Genomic DNA, 17,961 nt, shown 5'->3' on the forward strand with positions numbered 1-17,961 from the left:
CCTGCGCTGTGCTCGGCCCCCATAGCCTCCCCTCCACCTCACTATTCCAACCTCCCCTCCCTCCAAAGTCCAGCTACCCTGACAGCCCCAATCCAAGTCAGAGCTTGACCCCTGAGCTGAGGGGGCATTGTCCTTCCTGCAAATCCACTTTAAATCTCTTTTGCTCTGGGTGGTGCCCTCAGTGGGAGCAGCCACGGTCTCCAGCTACTTCTGTATCAGACAGCAGAAAACCATGAGGGACCCGGGACCTGGGATCAGGAGGCTAGGTCCTTGCCCTTCCCCTTTGCCCCTGGCAGGCTCTGCAACCTTGGCCAAGTCCCTCTGGGAGCCTCAGCTGAGATGTGGTGAGCCAAAAACGGAGGGGGGTGCTCAAGGGAAGCCCTGAACTAAGTTCTCCCATCAGGAAGGGACAGGGCTCAGCCTCTTGTTTGATGGAATGATATCCAAGGATCCAAAAGAAGCCTGTGTGGGGGGCAGACCAGGAGGACCACGGAGTCAGAGGCAGAATAGGGGACACATGAGGGGCCAGAAGGGAAGGCCCAGGGTCCGCCCCTTCGCCCCCTGCCTGGTGGCCCACCGTACATGATCTCCTTGTTGCGCCGGGGTCCTCCAAAGGGGACGAAGGGCAGGCTGCCAGTGGCCGCATGGTACAGGGTCACCCCAATGCTCCAGAGATCCACGGCCACCCCAAAAGCTTTCTGTTGGGGCTTGCGAAGCACCGCCCGCTCATACATGTCAGGGTGCTGCAGGAGGGGGAACCAGAGAGCTGTCATGGAGGGGGAAGGGGTCAAGGGCCTGAGCACAGCCCGTTCAGACCTCCTTCTCCCACCTTCAGGAGGAAACAGAACCGTCAGAATGCATCTCCTTTGTCATCTCAAAAATGGATGTGGCCTGTGCTTATCCAAAGCGCCCCTCCCCCCAACCCCAGCCTCTGCCCTGGGGGAAGTGGTGACCAGCAGTGCTCCATCCTCCATGAGGATCCTCTCAAGGACTTAACTGAACAGGGGAGGCCTGGGCAGGCTGCAGCATTGCCTTTTTGGCCTTAGAGAACAGAAGAAATTGTTCTGGTTGGGGGTAGGGGGTGAGACATGACCCTGCCGGACACACGGAGATTGGACAGGGCCCCTCAGAGGGGCGCTGAGAGTCACAAGGAGAGGGGCAGCAGGCTGCAGCAGAAGCCCTCCGCTCGGGCAGCGGGTCCCCCACGCCCGCTCACCAGGTACTCCTCGGTGCCGTAGACCGAGACGAACTTCTCGTCGTCATCCAGCTCCCGGGCTGCCCCGAAGTCCGTCAGCTTGTAGATGCTCTGGCCCTCCTCCCCGACCAGGCGCATGATGTTCCCCGGCTTGATGTCTCGGTGGACGATGCCGTTCTCCCGCAGGTGGTTCATGCCGGCCACTGGGACAGAGGGAAGGCTGCTAGGGGCTCTGGCCAGGGACAGCCCAGTGTCAAGGCTCATCTTGGGGGAAGGATCCACATAGACAGAGAGTGGCAACTCACGGGCCAATGGGGCCACAGGAGCGGCAGGAGAACAGAGACGGGCACAGAGCAAAGGGTGGGGGTCCCAAGGAGGTGGGGTGTCGAGGTCCCATTGGGGTTCCCTAAGAAACTGAGAGGGACGGCGGCTCTGTGTCCCAGAGGAGGGCACTCTCCTCCCTATCATTTTTTAAACATTATTATTATTGTTTTTAATTGCGGTAAAATATACCTAAATTTTAACCATTTTTAAGTGTATACATCAGGGGCATTAAATACACTGACATTGTCGTGCTACCATCACCGCCATCCACCTCCAGAACTTTGTCAACTTCCCAGACAGAAATTCTACCTATTAAACACTCACTCTCCATCCCCCCACCCCAGCCTCTGGCAATCCCATTCGACTTTCTATCTCTATGGATCTGACCTCTCCAGGTCCCAGCCTTGTGTGGCTGGCTTTTTTCACTCAGCACAATGTCTTCCAGGCTCGTCCATGTGTCCTTTTTAAGGCTGACTAGTCTATCCCATCATACGTATATCTCATATTTTGTTTATCCATTCATCTGTCTGTGACAGTTGGGTTGTTTTTGCCTCATGGCTAATGTGAATAATTCTGTTATGAACACTGGTGTACAACCCATTTTAAATTTTATTCTGAAATTGGAGTTTTAACCTGCTGATCAGCAGGAATCAGACACTTGGGTTCTGTCTGTTCATTAGCATCTGTGCCAGGTCTGTGAATGGGGAGCCTCTTAGCTTCCAATGTTCTACTGTGTTTGGATACTTGTTCCAGAAACGCCATACCCCTCTGGGACTTCACCTGCTGCTGAGGGCTGGGTCTGTGGCTGGCCTGAGGTGGGGAGGGGGGTCCCCGGTGGGAGTCAGGGAGGGGCTTACCCACACAGCGCAGCACCACCAGGAACTCGTCCTCGGGCAGCCCAAAGGCGTTCTCAGGGCTCTCCAGTACGCTCAGCAGGCTCCCGCTGGAGCAGTACTCCATCACCAGCACCTTCTGCCGGCTGCCCCCCTGTAGGGGACAGAGGAAGGCTTGGGGAGGAGGGCGCTTCTTCTCCCCTTCCTCAAGACAGGGTGGCTCACCCTAGAGCCCAAAGCCCCCAATTCTCTAGGTCTCCGCTTCTAGCTGGTCTTCCTTCCTTTGGCCTCAAACTGAGCCCAAGGTCACCTTTTTCAAGAAGCCTTCTTTGATTAGGCCTCACTCCCCATCCTTACTTTCCCAGGCACTGTCCCCAGGCCCCTGGCACCCTTTACTCCTCTCTGGACAACCTGCTGGCAGACCTGCTGATGAGCATGTGCCCAAGTCTCTATTATTATGTGACCTGACCCTTCCCAGCCTGTCAGAGTCGAGGACAAGACCCTCTTCCTCTGACCAAGCACTGGACCCACCATCTCCTCCACCGCAAAGAGCTTGATGATGTTCTGATGGTTCAGCTTCCGCAGGACCTCAAACTCCCTCACCTGCACCTCGCGGGGTCGCAGGTAGCTGGCCGTGTTGAAGACCTTCACAGCAACCAGCTCCCCGGATTTCTGCCACGGGGGATAACATAAATGGTACCCCTGCGCTGCGAGCGCACCCCCTCCCAGGCCTCCGTTCAGCCTCTCCCGCCAGCCTAACCCCAGGGATGAGCGAAGGCGGCCTGGTTGGGGCTGGGGGCTCCCACCCTCAGCTCCTTCCCCTCCTCAGAGGGTACACAGCCCATCCTGCAGCACTGGGAGATGACAGGAGCTTGGCACACCTGGGACCCTGCAGGGGATGGTTTGTTGTTACTGCTACCGTTGCTATTGACAGTAACAGTGGCAGCTAATAGTCCCTGGCCTTGGCAGCAATGTTCTGTCTGGCTTCAGCTCTTAAGTACAAGATGGTACAGTGTGTCTCATATTCAGTACAGCTCTCCATCAGAATAAAGGCGGGATAAATCCAAACGAGCCCCACTTCCCACCTCTGCTATTACTAGATTTTCTGCCAGCTCCCTTGGATGTTGGCTTGTGTCTTCATCCCTTTCTTTCCAGCCCCCAACCGTGCCTGACAGAAGCTTCATCCCAAGGAGCCCTCTTCAGACCCCCACACCTCTGCCCCACTTCAGAGGGTGCAGAACAAAGTCAGAGAACCCTGCCCAGACGTCTCACACCACCCTTCGTGCCCACTGGGGGCCGACTTCCTGGCTGCGAGGGGGCCGGGGTGGGCTGGGCTGCATCCTACCTTGTTTCGGGCCTTGTACACACTGGCGGTGGCCCCCTGCCCCAGCAGGTCATCCGTGTGCCACAGGTAATTGACTGTGCTCTGCATCTCCTGCTCCCAGCTGGCCGGCCACCTTCTGCAAAGAAGAAGAACATACTGGGGTCTGGGATTCCACCCCTGACCTGGGGGGGACACTAGTGACCTGACAAGTAGCTCTGCCCAAAACCACCCCATGAAGGGCTCCAAGTGGCCATTCCAGAGGCAAGGGGGCAGGGGAAGTGTGAAGCGTAGAAAGGTTAAATAACTTCTCCAAAAAGAAGCACAGCCACTGGGCCCTCAGACCACAGCTGGGGCCCGTCCCACCGCAGGGCATTCTACCTGTACCGACTCCCTAGGTCCCTGTCAATGCCCTCCCCGGGCGGGCCGTCCTGTGGAGACAAACCCTTTTCTCTGTCACTTCTCCCAGGCACTGCGAGTTCTGGGGGTTTTGGCATCTAGGCCTAGGATTGTCCCAGGAATCAGAAATAGTGCTTGAAGGAAGAGCCCCAGGTCAGACAGTGTCAACCACACCACCACAAATGTCCAGGATTGCAACACGAGCCTGGAGCCCCTCCCCACTGCTCGCCTGGGCCCACCACTTCCTGCTGCTGTCAGCTAACATGGCCAGGTCAGAACTGCTCAAGAGAAGAAAGCGCTGCTGTGGAGAGAGCGTGTGTGTGAGTGTGAGTGTGAGTGTGTGTGAGTGAGCATGTATGTGCGTACTTATGAGTCTGTGTGTGTGTGTGTGTGTGTGTGTGTGTGTGTGTGTGTGTGTGTGTAGGGGGTGGGAGAGGCAGGAGGCCATCAAATCGAAAAGCTCAGGAGCCTGTGGAAGGATCTGAAACCGCTCTATAACTCTGTTCCCCATCTTTGCCCATCTTTGCCCTCTTCTCTCCAAAGGCCAGTTCCTCTAAAGCAGTTGGCTCCAGACAGTGTAGCCTCAGAAGTTAAATTCGATGCTTCTCTGAAGAATAGGGACAGGGCTGGTCTTTATGGGATGGCTGGGAGGAACATAGAAGGGCCACCACCCCTTAAATACTCTCAAATAAGGCTGAACTAGACAGGGCCGCCTCCTCTTCTATCACCTTAAAGGTTGTCAGTCCTAGGGTCACCATGCCTGGAATCTCAGTGTTCCTTAGCTTTGAGCCTTCTCTCTGTAATCTTTTTTTGTTTGTTTGTTTTTTTAAAATGGAAATCCTGAGAAGGTCAATTATTTGAGCCAGAGGCCACTTCGAGAGATCAGAGGTCAATTCCAGTTTCAGAAGATATACTAGTGTTTGCATTTTATAGAAGCAGCTGAGGGACTGAGAGTCTTTCTGAAGACAATGTAATAGCTTAGCAGGAATGAGTTGGTGAGATTTTCCCCTCAGAGGCTGAGGAGGAATCAGCCCGCGGGCCTGGGGCTGTGAAACCAGGTAGAGCATCCTGAAATCAAGGCCAAGGACCCAGCCAGGGGAGATTTCACCACCTTCAAAATCCTCCCCAGGGGGCTTCCCTGGTGGCGCAGTGGTTGAGAGTCCGCCTGCCGATGCAGGGGACACGGGTTCGTGCCCTGGTCCGGGAGGATCCCACATGCCGCGGAGCGGCTGGGCCCGTGAGCCATGGCCGCTGAGCCTGCGCGTCCAGAGCCTGTGCTCCGCAACGGGAGAGGCCACAACAGTGAGAGACCCGCATACCACAAAAAAAAAAAAAAAAAAAAAATCCTCCCCAGGGCTGGTGCTGGGGCAGAGCACAGCCGAAGGGCTGAGGAATGGGCAGTGTGGCAGAGAGGGCAGAGCCTAGACAGGCTGGCATGCCCTGGGCTCTGCTCCTGGCCCTGCCAGGACTATGCTTAGGAGCTGACGGGCAGCACATCTGGTCTGGTCTGCGTGCTCTGTGCCTCCCAGCCCAGCAGCTGGCGCAGAGAAGGGCTCACTATCCCGCAGCAGCCGGTCGGATGGATGTGAGCCCGTTGCCCCACCCACCTTCCTCCTCCTCCAGGCTAGGCAGTAGCTAAAAGCACTTACCCTGTGCTCTGAGCAGCCTCCGATCAGGCAAAGACTCTCCCCAGCAAGTGTGTGTTATGCTTTCTGTCTGTGGCAAGTCCAGGAGCTGAGCTACACCGGAAAGAGGAGGGCGGATGAGAGGCACCCCTGGGCGCCGTTTGATTCTCAGCCTCCGTCAAAGGCCCCCGGCTCCAGCCCTTTAACCCTTTCCTGTTTGTCACCCTCCCCCACAGAGCTGGGGGTTTCCAGCCCAATTCCCCAGCTCCAGGAGACTCTCCTCGCCACTCCCACACCCAGAACCTGGGCCAGTGAGAAGAACCCCAGGAGAGGAGAGTGCAGGCACCAGAAGCCAGGCAGAGGAATGGTACAGAGGCAGAGCTGAAGGCTGGCTTCAGGTGCTGGGAAGCAGAGCCCCGGAAGGAAGCTTCGTAGGTGGACGGCAGCTCTCCTCTACGCCACTCCTTCCTTGCCTCTCATGGGCCTCCAAACAGTCCTTGGCAAGGGTGCCCACCTGAGATGCAGCACAGGCCGCCTCTGCGGGGGTGGGCTGGCCGGGAGAGCAGCTGCTGACAGGCCAGCACCCTGGCACTCTGCTAAGTGCTGTCCTGCAGCTGCCTGGCGCCCCGGCTTCCCCATTCAACGCCCTCCCTCCCATGGACTTACCCCATCTTGGCTGTGGGGCATGCAGGCTTGTGGGACCGCGTGACGCCCCCAGAGCTTTCAGGGCTTGTCATTCATGGGCAGCACCCATAGCACCCTGGTGGCCATGGGCCCTGGGAACCTGAAGACGGGCCAGTTGAAGTGGCCGCGTGCCACCCTGGGAGCTGGGAGAACTGGGAGCAGAGGCCAACTCTCAGCTCAGTTCCCTGCCGGCTCTCAGTTCTCTCACACTTCCTGATTTCGTTCTTTCTCTCTTAAAGAGACAGAGGCAGCTGCGCTGCCGCCGCCACCACCCCCGGCAGAAAGGAGAAAGAGGATGCTCTGAGTTCCCAAGTGGAGGCAACAGGACCAGAGTCTGAGCCACAAAGAGGCCGGGCACCGAGGCTGACTGGCTGTGGTGGGCTGCTGAATGCTATTTCTGTACCTCCCGTGGTTCATTGGAGCAGGGAAGTTCAGACTCAGCCCCTACAGAGCAGGTTGGGCCAGTTAACCAAGTGGAGAGCTGCCTGGGAAAACGAACTTCCCACACCCAGGGGTCCCAGGGAGGTCCAGGACCTATGACCAGCCACTTCTATAAGTTGGATCTGACTCATCTTCCCCTGAGCCTGTAGAGGTCCAAGAGCAAGCACTGCCCTCCAGTATGACCTTGAGCACAGCATACGAGCCCTGCCAGACAGTCTTCTCACCCAAGGCATGAGAATGGTAACATGACACCATTGGTCATGGGACAGTATATTTGGAAATGCATGGGCAACTGGAAAGTGCTTTACAGAAGGCACTGAGGCTCATACACCTTCAGTAATTTGCCTATGATCTTCAGAGATTGCTGGGGCTGGAACGCAGGTGTGCCAACTGCCCATTCTGGACTCACTGCCCCAAACCAAGTTTCCTAGGAGGTTGAAGAGGTCTGCCTGGCTCTGGTCAGCTCCAAGATGGCAGTTGGATAAGAAATGGTTAAAGCCAGGAAATTCCATGTTTCAATAGAAAGCTGGAGGGACTTCCCCATGGCCACACCTGGTGGTTTCCTCTGGCAGCCCCACCCCTAGTACAGTGACACCAGAATGGGGAGCCCAGTTGAGAACTCTCTTGTGCTCACATAGATACACTTACTGATGCCCACGCCCCTCCCTGCAAGCCGCCAGAGCTGCTGGGTGCCACCCAGAGGTGTTGCCCTGCCGTCTCTGACAGCAGGACTAGGAGAAATGTCCCTTAGACCTCCTGTTCTTTTTTTTTTTTTTTTCTGTACGCGGGCCTCTCACTGTTGTGGCCTCTTCCGTTGCGCAGCACAGGCTCTGGACATGCAGGCTCAGCGGCCATGGCTCACGGGCCCAGCCGCTCCGTGGCACGTGGGATCTTCCCGGACCGGGGCACGAACACGTGTCTCCTGCATCGGCAGGCGGACTCTCAACCACTGTGCCACCAGGGAAGCCCTAGACCTCCTGTTCTTCACCCAGGATTCCCAGTTTTCCCCCTGCCTGGCATACAGTAGAATTCCATTTCCTTGACAACCTCTGATTAGGCGGGACCATGTGATTTCTTAACCGAAAGCATTTAATTGCTAAGGCAAGACACCCTGCTCACCCCCAGCCCCTGTGACAGTGTGATTCTATTAGATGTGGTGACTGCCCTCTCAGTCTGGGTCCCCCAGTGACCACGGAGCAGAGGCCCCCCTGCTGGCCCACAAGGGACATGTAGCTTTGGTGAGAAATCAACCTTTGTTGTTTTAAGCCACTGGGATGTGCAACATTAACCCAGCCTATGGCTAAAGCTCTACTCGTTTCCCACCCCCACCCTGGACGAATCTACCTGGTCCTCACCAGCATCCTTACTCCACTCTCTCTGCATCAAGCCCGCTCTCTTTCCCAGCGTCTTCAGCACCCTGAAGTGCAATGACTGTGTGTCCAGCATCTACTAGGAAGCAGGTACTATGTGCCGAGGACACAAAGGGGAGACCTAGTCACCCCCTCTGCCAGGAGCTGGGGTTCAGGACAGCATGATGAATGCTATGAGATATATACTTCAGCAGGGAGTGATTCTGTGAGCCCGGTAGAGGGGGACTTCAGCCGGGAGGGGCAGCTGATGACCAAGAAGGGCTTGCAAGAAGAAAAGATACTCAACCAGACTTCGGAGGGAGGGGAGTTGGGCAGAGAAGAGGTGGTCGGAGGTATGGCATCCCAGGTCGTGGGAACACAGGCAGAGGCTCAGAAGTACAAGGTGGGCAGGGATTCACTGGGCGTCCTCTGTGAGGTCACATCCTCTCTCTGTGTGGACAAAAGGAATGAATGTCTTGCCTGTGGTTTTGAGCTGCTGGCCCGAGCTGGGCAGCATGTCCGTCGTTTCATCTGAGGAGGTACAGGAGCCTGGAAGGCTCCTGAGGGGAAGAGGACGCCTATAAGAGGCCTCACCGCATTTTCCTGAGTGGCTCTGAGGACTCATAGAAATAGACGTGGCAATTCAGAGGTAGCACTAGGACCAGAGGGACGGGTGGAGGGTGGAAGGGCGGGCGGGGAATGGGGAGCAGTCTTTGATGGCAGCTCTCAGGGAGAAAGCTCACATCTGCCTTCTCCAGAGGGAGGCCAAGTGGTGTCATAGGAAGGGCAGGGCTTTACAGTCAGAGGTCTGAGTCTTGACTTGAGAAAGTCACTCAACCTTTCTCATTGACTTGGTGCAAAACCAAAACGAGATGCAGTGCCTGCCACCCAGTAGGTCCTGAATAAATGCTAGGTGCCTTTTCTGCCCCTACATGGCTTGAGCCTGTTTGTCACAGCTCCCTCACCTGTCCAGCGCCTTAAAGAGGGGAAAGAAGGACAAGGGCCGATGGGTGTGTGGAAGAGGTGGGCAGTGTGTACCCAGCGTGCCCAGGCATTTTTGAAGGGCTGAGTGATGAGGTCTTGGAACCCTGCTCCTTGCCCCCTTCACAGGTCAGCTCTGGCCAGAAGCTTTGGGTGCAGAAGGAGGGACAAATCCTGCAGCCAGACCTGGCACCACCCCCAGGCAGTGGGAAAAGATGCAGTGGGTGCAGCACCAGGCCACTGTGTACTGTCTTTCTTGGTAAGGAAAAGTGAGTATTTCACTCATTCTCTTAACCCTTCAAACCTCCTACTCACCATTCCCTCCCACGCTCTCAGCTAAAGGATTTGCTATCAATTCCGCTGAAACAAAAAAAGCGATCAAGAGGGAACTCCCTCATCTTCTCACCCCACATCCACTGCCTGCCTTTCCTCCCGAGATGGAGGAAGTGAGGAAGCGCCTCTTCTCTGGCCCTTGCTGGCCCTTTTGTATCTGTGCTCTGTGATTTCACCCTCATTTTACTGGGTCCTGCCCTTGAGAAAACACGCCCCAACATTGTCCATTGTAAAAAGAGAAACCTGGGCCTCTGACCCCTTTTGATGCTCCCCATTCAAAGCAAAGCCTTTGCATGAGCTGCCAGGAGTTTGACTCTCCCTTCCCACGTGCTGCCCAACTCACTCCAGTCAGCTCATTTCCCCTGTACAACAAGTGCTATTGCAAGGGTGACCTTTCTTCACTGGCCTCATCTTACCCCACGGGCATTTGCCAGCCGATCCTCCTTGTTGAAACATTTCCTTCCCCGGGTTTCTGTGACTCTCCCAGACACCTCCCTCTGTCACTCGCTTGTCTGCCCTCTTTGCTGGCTTCTTCTTCTCCTCTGGATTTCTAATTATTGGGACCTTCTCTTTTTTTCTATTTGTATATTCTTCCTGGGGATCTCATAGTTTGAATACGTCTATAATGCAATAGTTCCTAAATTTGTTTTCAGGTATGATCTGTCCCTAAAACTCCATATTCATATATCTAAGAGTTTACTTGATATTTCCACTTGGATGTCTAATAGTCATCTCAAATTTACCAGGCCAAGCAGAATTCTTGACTAACTGTACTACTTCTTCCTCCAGGCACTCACTATCTTATTACATCATTTCATTTTTAGAGTAACACTTATTTTGCTTATTTGTCTGTTCTCCCTGAAACCAGAAAGTTCCATTATCTGTTCCTCTATTCAATGCTATATGACGGTGCTTGGCACACGGTCAGGCTTAACTGACTAACGAGTGAGCCTTTGGCATATGTAATATGCCAGGGTTTCTAACTCCTGAGTAAAAGGAAGCTTCATATGCCTATGGATATAAACATTTAGGTTAGATCATCATAAGGACCGTTTCCTAAATTCAGACCCACCTGGTCTCCTTTTTTGGTTTCTATTTGGATTGAATGGATCTGTTTTGACTGTGTTCATTGTCACTGGTTTCCATCAAGCTCCCATCAGAATATATAAGATGAGTTAAGAGTACCCCAAAAGGATAGCCCACCTTTGCCTTAGGACCCTCTGAAAAGGATTTTGGGTCCTCTGCTCACAGCTTAAGCACTAGCTCCATCTCACAGCTCGTCACCTACATTCCACAGCACAGGGCGGCAGAACAGCCTCATCTTTGACTTAGCTAAGACCAAGGGACAAGCAAGAGAAGATCAAGCTGGAGCTCTACCATAAAGTGAGGGAGGGAGAAAAGATGACACATTAGAAGGGCATGAGAAAGCGGAATAAAAAATATACAAATGACAGGTGGCAATGGTAAACCTAAGGAGAGGATGTAACGTGTCTAGGGTAGGATTCCTTGTATTACCATTGAACATTGGGTATGAGAGATTTGACCCACCCCAGGGGCCTCTGGTATTAGAATAAGCCCACGAAACATAAGTGTGGGCCCTAGGGGCTCCAGGATGCATTTCAAATGATCACCTTTGAATAACTTCACCCTCGAATAGATGATCTGCTAGAATCAAAATCTAAGGGAGAGAAAGCATTCTCGGTAAGCTCCCACCTCACCCCCATACTCAACACCCACAGCACAAACACATGGGTAAGCTCTTCTTCCAGAGGCAGGGGGCTGCCAAGGGCAGAATGACCCAGGGCTTTGGTTGTGGAGGAAATAAAACCTTCAGTCACCCTCAGTTGTGGCTGACAAAGCTTCCAAGCAACTGCACAGGCTCCACTCCTGCAAATGGGGAAATCTGACTAGTGACAGAAATGAGAACAGTCCTCACTGAAAACAGGGGAGGTGGATTCTGTGGAGGAAATGGTTCTCATGGCAACAGACTGCCCAATGGTGAGCAGGAAGACTTGCTACACAATCTCTTAGGTTCCACACATGGGCTAAATGAAAATGCTGGGGGAAAAAAAATCCACATTCTAAATGCACCTCTGCTGTGTCTTGCTGGGGGAGGGAGAAAATGGTTGGCTCCTGAGGTCACCCCAACTCTCCTTCTGTTGCCAGGCAGGGCTCCGTAGCCACAGACGAATCAAAATCCCTCCTGGGCAGCAGGACTCCTGGATTGGAGATTTCAGGGAGTGGAGAAGGGATATAAATTGCAGCATCGAAACCTAAAAACGTATTTTATTTCGAAGTTGTGCTTTGGATTTTCCCCAATCCAACATCTGTTGAGTGACAGTCTTAGGTTCACACAAAGCATCTCCAAGCATACATACAAGATTCCAGTTATCAACACTATTTTAAAGAATATACCATTTTACACAAACGTGACATACAAGTCAGACGCCACAACATTGCAATTCCCTGGAAGATCTAACTTCTCTTCTGAACGTGAAGTACATATATACCAGCCCTTCCAGTGGTCTGTTCATCCTGTTGCTGGCATCATCTCTCCTCATCTCTTTGGGGGAGAAACCAGGGCACCCTGAGGAGGTTGGCTGAGACCAGTGTTTCCAGTTTACAGGCTGCTGGCTGCAAACTCCTCTCTTTTCCAAATTGGGATGCTGGTAGCCCCGCCCCACCTCTGCTTCCCAAAGACTGACCGTCAGAGTCCACACCGGGAAAAGGATCCGTGCCTCCAGGGGCAGATTGGGGTTCTTCGAAGCATCATGCTGGTTTAGGAAGCATATCCGAGGAAGACTGGTCTCCCTAGGCCCTGGGTGGCCAGCTCCGTTTGGCTTTTCGGTGTAAAAATCACAGTGTGCAACCTCGATTCCAGTTGATTGCAATGAGCTCTGCCAAGAAGGACTCTCCTCCTAGGGTTCCTAGTCCTCTGGACAGGACCATCTTACAGGTGTCAGGAGCACCAGAGAGGGGAAGACTACTCAGCTCCTAGAGCGGGGGTAGCAGGTGACCTCTCACACACTGTCCAGTTCATGATGCAAATCAGCAGATGGACACTGACCGAGGGGATGGTGAATGCAAGTCATGTACAGGGCTGAGAGAGAAACAAGGCAGGAGCAACAGAACAGGCCCAAGGTGTTGTCATTAAGGAGCTTTGCCTTTCATTTCTTAGAGAAGGATGTGCCGGAAAAAGAGGAAAAGGGCAGGTATGGGCACCAATTTCAACCAGTTGCATCAAAAGGAATGTCAAGTGAAGGGTAGGGTTTCATTTCCAGCAAGGAAACAGATCCTTGGGTATGAAAGGCCCCTATTGGCTCAGGACCTGTGTAAGTCCAGGTGACAGACAAGGACAGGCCACTAAACAGAGCAACAAAAGCCAAGAACACGGAGGACTGTGGGTTGCCTCTCACGGGTTGACACATGCACAGAAGGAGTTCTTCATCTCTCCCTCCTGGCTCTTGGGATGTTTTTCCTGGTGTTGCAGGCTACTCTTCTAACTAGCAACTTCCTACAAAGCTTCTCTTTTCCTTCACACAAAAGGAGGAAAATCCTATCGCTTTCCATAGAGCCAACTACCAACTTCAATATGTTGGTCTGAAGAAGATTTTCTGGGCCAAAGATAAGAACATTCAGATTTTCCTATCTGAATGGCAACCCGCTATCTCTCCTAAAGTGTGGAAAATAAGGCAAAAAGCACAGCTTTAAAACCAGAAAACAGAGAAGAGGAATGAGTTTCAACTTTAACTCAAGTAGTTATCTGAGACTCATGAGCCTGGGGTTTGACTGTACTCAGTCAGCCCTGGTCCTCCTGGGATAGTATGATGTTAGGGGAGCTGGGACCATGGGCACCAGATCTGGAAAGCAAATTAAAGCAGACAAGGGTATTATTTTTGCTTTTTGGAGGTGAACCAGAAAAACAGCCAAAGGAAGGCCAAAATATTCAGCATCCAATTTTTGATTTTCTTAGATTCAGGCCTTGGAAAGACTTTAAAGCCTGTGGGGCGAAGACTTCTCTTAGTTGTCCTTGTCTGGATAAATGAAGACCAGTTTTAAGGAGCAATGTCTCTCTTTAATCTAACTAGGGCTCCCTAAGCCCCCGCTGGTCCCTGAAGAGAGGCCTTGTAGAATAACCCAACTAGGGGATAAACTTAGAATAAATTTTCATTTGGGAACAATTTTAGGATTAGCAAAGCTGAATTTAATTTTTAATAGGATAATGAATTTTATGTCTTAAGTACCCAAAAAAGTAGGAGGAAGGACCCATTTCTTACCTTTTCCAAACCTGCCAAAAACACAATAAAACTGTCTTAAGCCTCTTTACCCTAAAAGCAACCAACTATAAAACTGTCTTATACAGGAAAATGTCTTAAATGGAAAATGGTACATCAGAGACAAAGATAGGAACCCGAGAAATGTCTATACATTCAGAAAAACTTTAGAAGTTCTGTAAGAAGATTGGGTTGTAGTTCCAGAGAATGGAGGAGAGCAAAAGCAAACACCAATGATCAATTCACACCAATAGAAAGAAGACAGAGAGAAAGCTCCCAACCCCAAACAGTTTACAGGATTGAGTCCCATCCTGCTAAATTTCACACGGTGGAGAGATTTCAAAGGCTAGGTTCTCTGGCCCAGAGTTGAGATTTGTAACGGAAACAGAGACCCCTGGTGGCTCCTGTGTGAACTGCCACAATAGCTTACAAAGAGACCGGTCTATCTAGGACCAGGAGAGGCTACACATGCCAGAGACTAGAAAAACTTGTGTGTGTGTGTGTGTGTGTGTGTGTGTGTGTGTGTAAAACAGAGACTGAACTGTATATGATTCTCTATAATCAGTACCCAAAACAAGATGCCACTGAGAGCTGGCCATCAGCAGCCAACCATCTGGTTAGGCATCCCCTGTGTCTGAGGGGACTGAGACTTCAGCCCACGGCCCTGTGACTTGCCTTGCCAGATTTCACAGTGACCTGATAATGGAAAAACTTATCTCTGGCTAACCTAAGAACAGTATGTACTGTAGCTGGCTGGATTACGACAACTGGGGGAAGCAGAAGGTAGCGGGAAGGGTGAGGGAGGGCTGGGCGATAACGAGGGCTTCATTCTCAAGGTTTTGGGTGATGGGAAGGCTAATTCCTGCAAGAACAACTTAGAACCTAATTTTCAACTGAAGTCCCCAAGCTAGTTAAATAGGAAGATTTTAATAACAGTCAGTCCCTCCAGTCCCCTTGTCTAGAACAATTAAATTACATCCCTCAGACAGTACAAGACTTGTCAGTGGACTGTGGGGAGGCAGAGGAGTTGACACCGGGGCTAGTGGCATTTGTTTTGGGGAAGACAGTGGGCTTGGGCCGTGTGGCTGGCGGCTTGACTGGGGCCGCCATCTTGACAGACTTGACAGGCCGGAAGGCGCAGGCCATGTCCCCAGCAGTGCTGGCGCTACGCTGGAAGGTGGGCTCGGGGTCCTTGAGGAGCTGAGTGTGCAGGGGGCTGGAGGGCTCCGATGTGGGGGCCACCACGGGGGAGGTCTTGAGGGGCTCCAAGGTGTCCAGAACCACGTCCGGGGTGTGCTTGACGCTGCTCTGCCGTTCTAGCTCCCGCAGCTCATTCAGGGCAGAGTTCATGGTCGCCTCAATATCCTGCAGACAGGAGAAAGGAGAGAGTGAGGCTCACGTAGGGAGAAGCCCCCAGGGTCCTATTTCAACAACCTGGGCCAAATCATGGAGAAACCAACTGTAAGGAGATGTCCAGATGATTTTATTTGACCAAAATCTTTGAACATATATGGATGTTCAGATTGGGAGGGAAGTGGGGCAAAAGGACTTTCATTCTCATGAGGGTTTTTTTTTTCCCCCTTTAGACAGAGTGGTTGAGACGCTTTTTAAATAGAGCCCTCAGGTTTTAGACACATGCACGGATGTATCTATGGATGAGATGACATGTAATCCAGCAGGGACAGGAAAGGTGGATGAACTAAGAGTGGCCAGGAGTTTGGTCATGAGTACATGGGATTCATATTCTACTTTTGTTTGAAACTGTACATAAGAAACAATTTTTTTTTTAAAAGTGGTACAGATGAAGTATGATGTTTATTATCTTGGACTTTAAAGGCCAAAGGTTAAGAGGGTTAGTCCTTCCTCCTCAAGGACTGCGGGAAGGTTCAAGAGGCCCTGAGGATCCATCAGGACACCCCCCCACCCCTGCCCCCGCTCCACCCCATCCAGAGTGCTCATCTTGATGAAGCCATTTCCTTCCACCCATCACCATGAGAGGGGACCAAGGAGTGACCAGGAGGGGGAGCCAGAGCACACATAGGTGAATCTCCATTGAGTTTCACAGTGGAATACTCCAGATCTTAGGAAACAGCAGTCCTAGCTCAGGGGCTCAAGGCAGAACCAAAGACCCTTTGTATGCAGCCAGCTGCCTTCCAGGGAGACCTCCCAGATCCCTCCCCACCTCTCCACACACTGTGTCTAGCACCCCCAAACCACCGCAGGGCTCCTCCCTTGGGACTAAACTCACATGGAAAGACTGCATGTTTCAAGCAAAGGCCCCTGGTTAAGGCTTCTTTGCCCTACAGGGTAATCCATGCTTTCTGCTGACAGTGGTTCAATTTCACTCATCCCTCTGATGTTCTCAAACCTTAAAACTGTGCAGAAAGAACTCCACCTCCCTCCTCAGTCCCGCTCTGCAGCTAGAGTCTGTCCCAGTTACGTAGCTATTCTGACGTTCCTAACACCTGGCCAAAGAGGGAGCTGGGAGGATTCCCGTGGTGCAAGGCAGATTGCAGCCAAGAGCTTAAGGAGAGGCACAGAAACAGAAGGCTAGCAAAGCAAGACATCTCAGGCCCGTAGCTTAATACTGTGCTTGCCAGGCACACCATCCCTAAGCAGAGCACCGCGATTAAGCCAACAGAGGCCACACCCAGCCTCTACCCTGGAAGTTGGGGTGAGGAGAATCTCAACTCAGTTGAGACATAAAAGGGCAACGATGAGCCTTTAGTTCCTACCTGGTCTAATGAAAATTATAGAGTTGGGAGAGACGTCTGAGTGAACTGCTTGGAGTGGCCCCGAGAGTCGTATTTTTAGAGGTGGGGTTGGATCTCTAATGTTTCATGGAAAACAGAGACTCGTCAGTGTGATGCACACATGGAAGGAAGACCCTATAGCAAGGGAGCTCATCTCCACTGCCTCTGGAGGCTTGGGCTAGAAACCTTTCTGGTACCGGAGTGCCCAGTGGCAGAGTAATTTGGGGCCTTCACAACCAGGAGCAGATTGTTGACTGATCATTGATCTATCACTAGGGACCAGAGATTAGCCTCAGGGATGATGGGGATGGCACACTGATATGAAAATGTGGCCAGAACTACTTCTGAGCCTCACCACTCGGGCAGCTTCACTGAAATCTACCAGGGTCTCAAGATTCAAAATTGGGCTGAATGCATTCTATCAGAAACACTCAGTCTGTAACTACTGGCTTTAAAAATTACAACGGGCTGGGCTTCCCTGGTGGCGCAGTGGTTGAGAGTCCGCCTGCCGATGCAGGGGACGCGGGTTCGTGCCCCGGTCCGGGAAGATCCCACGTGCCGCGGAGCGGCTGGGCCCGTGAGCCATGGCCGCTGAGCCTGCGCGTCCGGAGCCTGCGCTCCGCAAAGGGAGAGGCCACAACAGTGAGAGGCCCGCGTACGGCAAAAAATAAAAAAAATAAAATTACAACGGGCTTGCAAATAGCCCATATATGAGCAAGAAGCCTGCCTTCTTTTATTCTGTCTTCAAGTTCTTTTTGGGGAGAGAGGGATCGACAAATTTCTTGGAAAGCCATCTTATCGGGTCTAGATGTCTAACAGTCCCTGAACTCAGCGTATAATGTACAAAGCACCGTTCTCTTTCAAGTGCCGTCATAATGAGCACGGGCTGCGCTAAGCAGCAGTGACAAGGGTAGACTTGTGGTAGCTATTTGTCCAAGAGCCCCCAGTTACCTGTGCAATGACCTCAGGGTCCATGGGCCGGTGGTTATTGAAGCTTTTTGACCTGCCTGCTGTCACCGTCTTCCGGATCTGTGGACTGTCCAGCCGATTCTTCAGGGATGAGTGGCGGCTGATGGAGTTGAGACTCCCATGCCCACTGATGGAACACTTATCTGGCCCTTCCTTGGGGAGACTCTGGCTCAGGATGGGCTGGGAAGATGGGCGGCAGCTTGCCCCCACCCCCGGGGAGGCGGAATCAGTCAGGGAACTGCTCAGCCCATGGCCGTCGCTCCGAAATGTTTTCCGGATGCTCCCAGATTCTGGCCGCTTCCTTTGCCTTCAATGACAAACAGAAAGGGCGGTGTGATCAGGGTGCCCTGGCTCCGAGGAAGCTAGGACGAGTGAGAGTGGGGCAGATGTTGGTACCCAGGGACTTCTGGAAGGAGAGGACACAGAGCATGTCCTCTCCTGTGTCACTTTCCCTTGCTTTCTCCATGTCTTTGTCTCCCT

General features: G+C 52.6%; 2 protein-coding genes across 23 annotated transcripts in view; both read right to left on the reverse strand.

Annotated features, from left to right (window-relative positions):
• IKBKE (inhibitor of nuclear factor kappa B kinase subunit epsilon) overlaps positions 1 to 6,748 on the reverse strand; it is a 29,948-nt gene extending 23,200 nt beyond the window's left edge. For 7 of the 16 annotated variants that reach the window (XM_067033136.1, XM_067033114.1, XM_067033162.1 and 4 more), the window contains exons 1-7: positions 6,364 to 6,717; positions 5,722 to 5,811; positions 3,698 to 3,812; positions 2,956 to 3,024; positions 2,377 to 2,506; positions 1,217 to 1,398; positions 583 to 743 (exon numbers count right to left, since the gene is read on the reverse strand). In XM_067033136.1, the coding sequence (XP_066889237.1) occupies positions 583 to 743; positions 1,217 to 1,398; positions 2,377 to 2,506; positions 2,956 to 3,024; positions 3,698 to 3,784 (629 nt within the window). In that variant the 5' untranslated portion in view covers positions 3,785 to 3,812; positions 5,722 to 5,811; positions 6,364 to 6,717. Of the gene's footprint in view, positions 1 to 582; positions 744 to 1,216; positions 1,399 to 2,376; positions 2,507 to 2,883; positions 3,025 to 3,697; positions 3,813 to 5,721; positions 5,812 to 6,363 lie in introns of all 16 variants that reach the window. The other 9 variants (XM_067033104.1, XM_067033101.1, XM_067033111.1 and 6 more) reach the window with 3 other exon arrangements.
• Positions 6,749 to 11,755: 5,007 nt separating this feature from the next.
• SRGAP2 (SLIT-ROBO Rho GTPase activating protein 2) overlaps positions 11,756 to 17,961 on the reverse strand; it is a 240,734-nt gene continuing 234,528 nt past the window's right edge. For 5 of the 7 annotated variants that reach the window (XM_059070876.2, XM_059070914.2, XM_059070844.2 and 2 more), the window contains 2 exons: positions 17,464 to 17,788; positions 11,756 to 15,124 (listed from right to left, as the gene is read on the reverse strand). In XM_059070876.2, coding sequence (XP_058926859.1) covers positions 14,741 to 15,124; positions 17,464 to 17,788 — 709 coding nt within the window. In that variant the 3' untranslated portion in view covers positions 11,756 to 14,740. Of the gene's footprint in view, positions 15,125 to 16,484; positions 16,590 to 17,463; positions 17,789 to 17,961 lie in introns of those variants that run through there. The other 2 variants (XM_059071030.2, XM_059070949.2) reach the window with 1 other exon arrangement.

The sequence above is a fragment of the Kogia breviceps genome, chromosome 1, assembly GCF_026419965.1.
Source record: "Kogia breviceps isolate mKogBre1 chromosome 1, mKogBre1 haplotype 1, whole genome shotgun sequence".
In the NCBI taxonomy this organism is placed as follows: Eukaryota; Metazoa; Chordata; class Mammalia; order Artiodactyla; family Physeteridae; genus Kogia; species Kogia breviceps.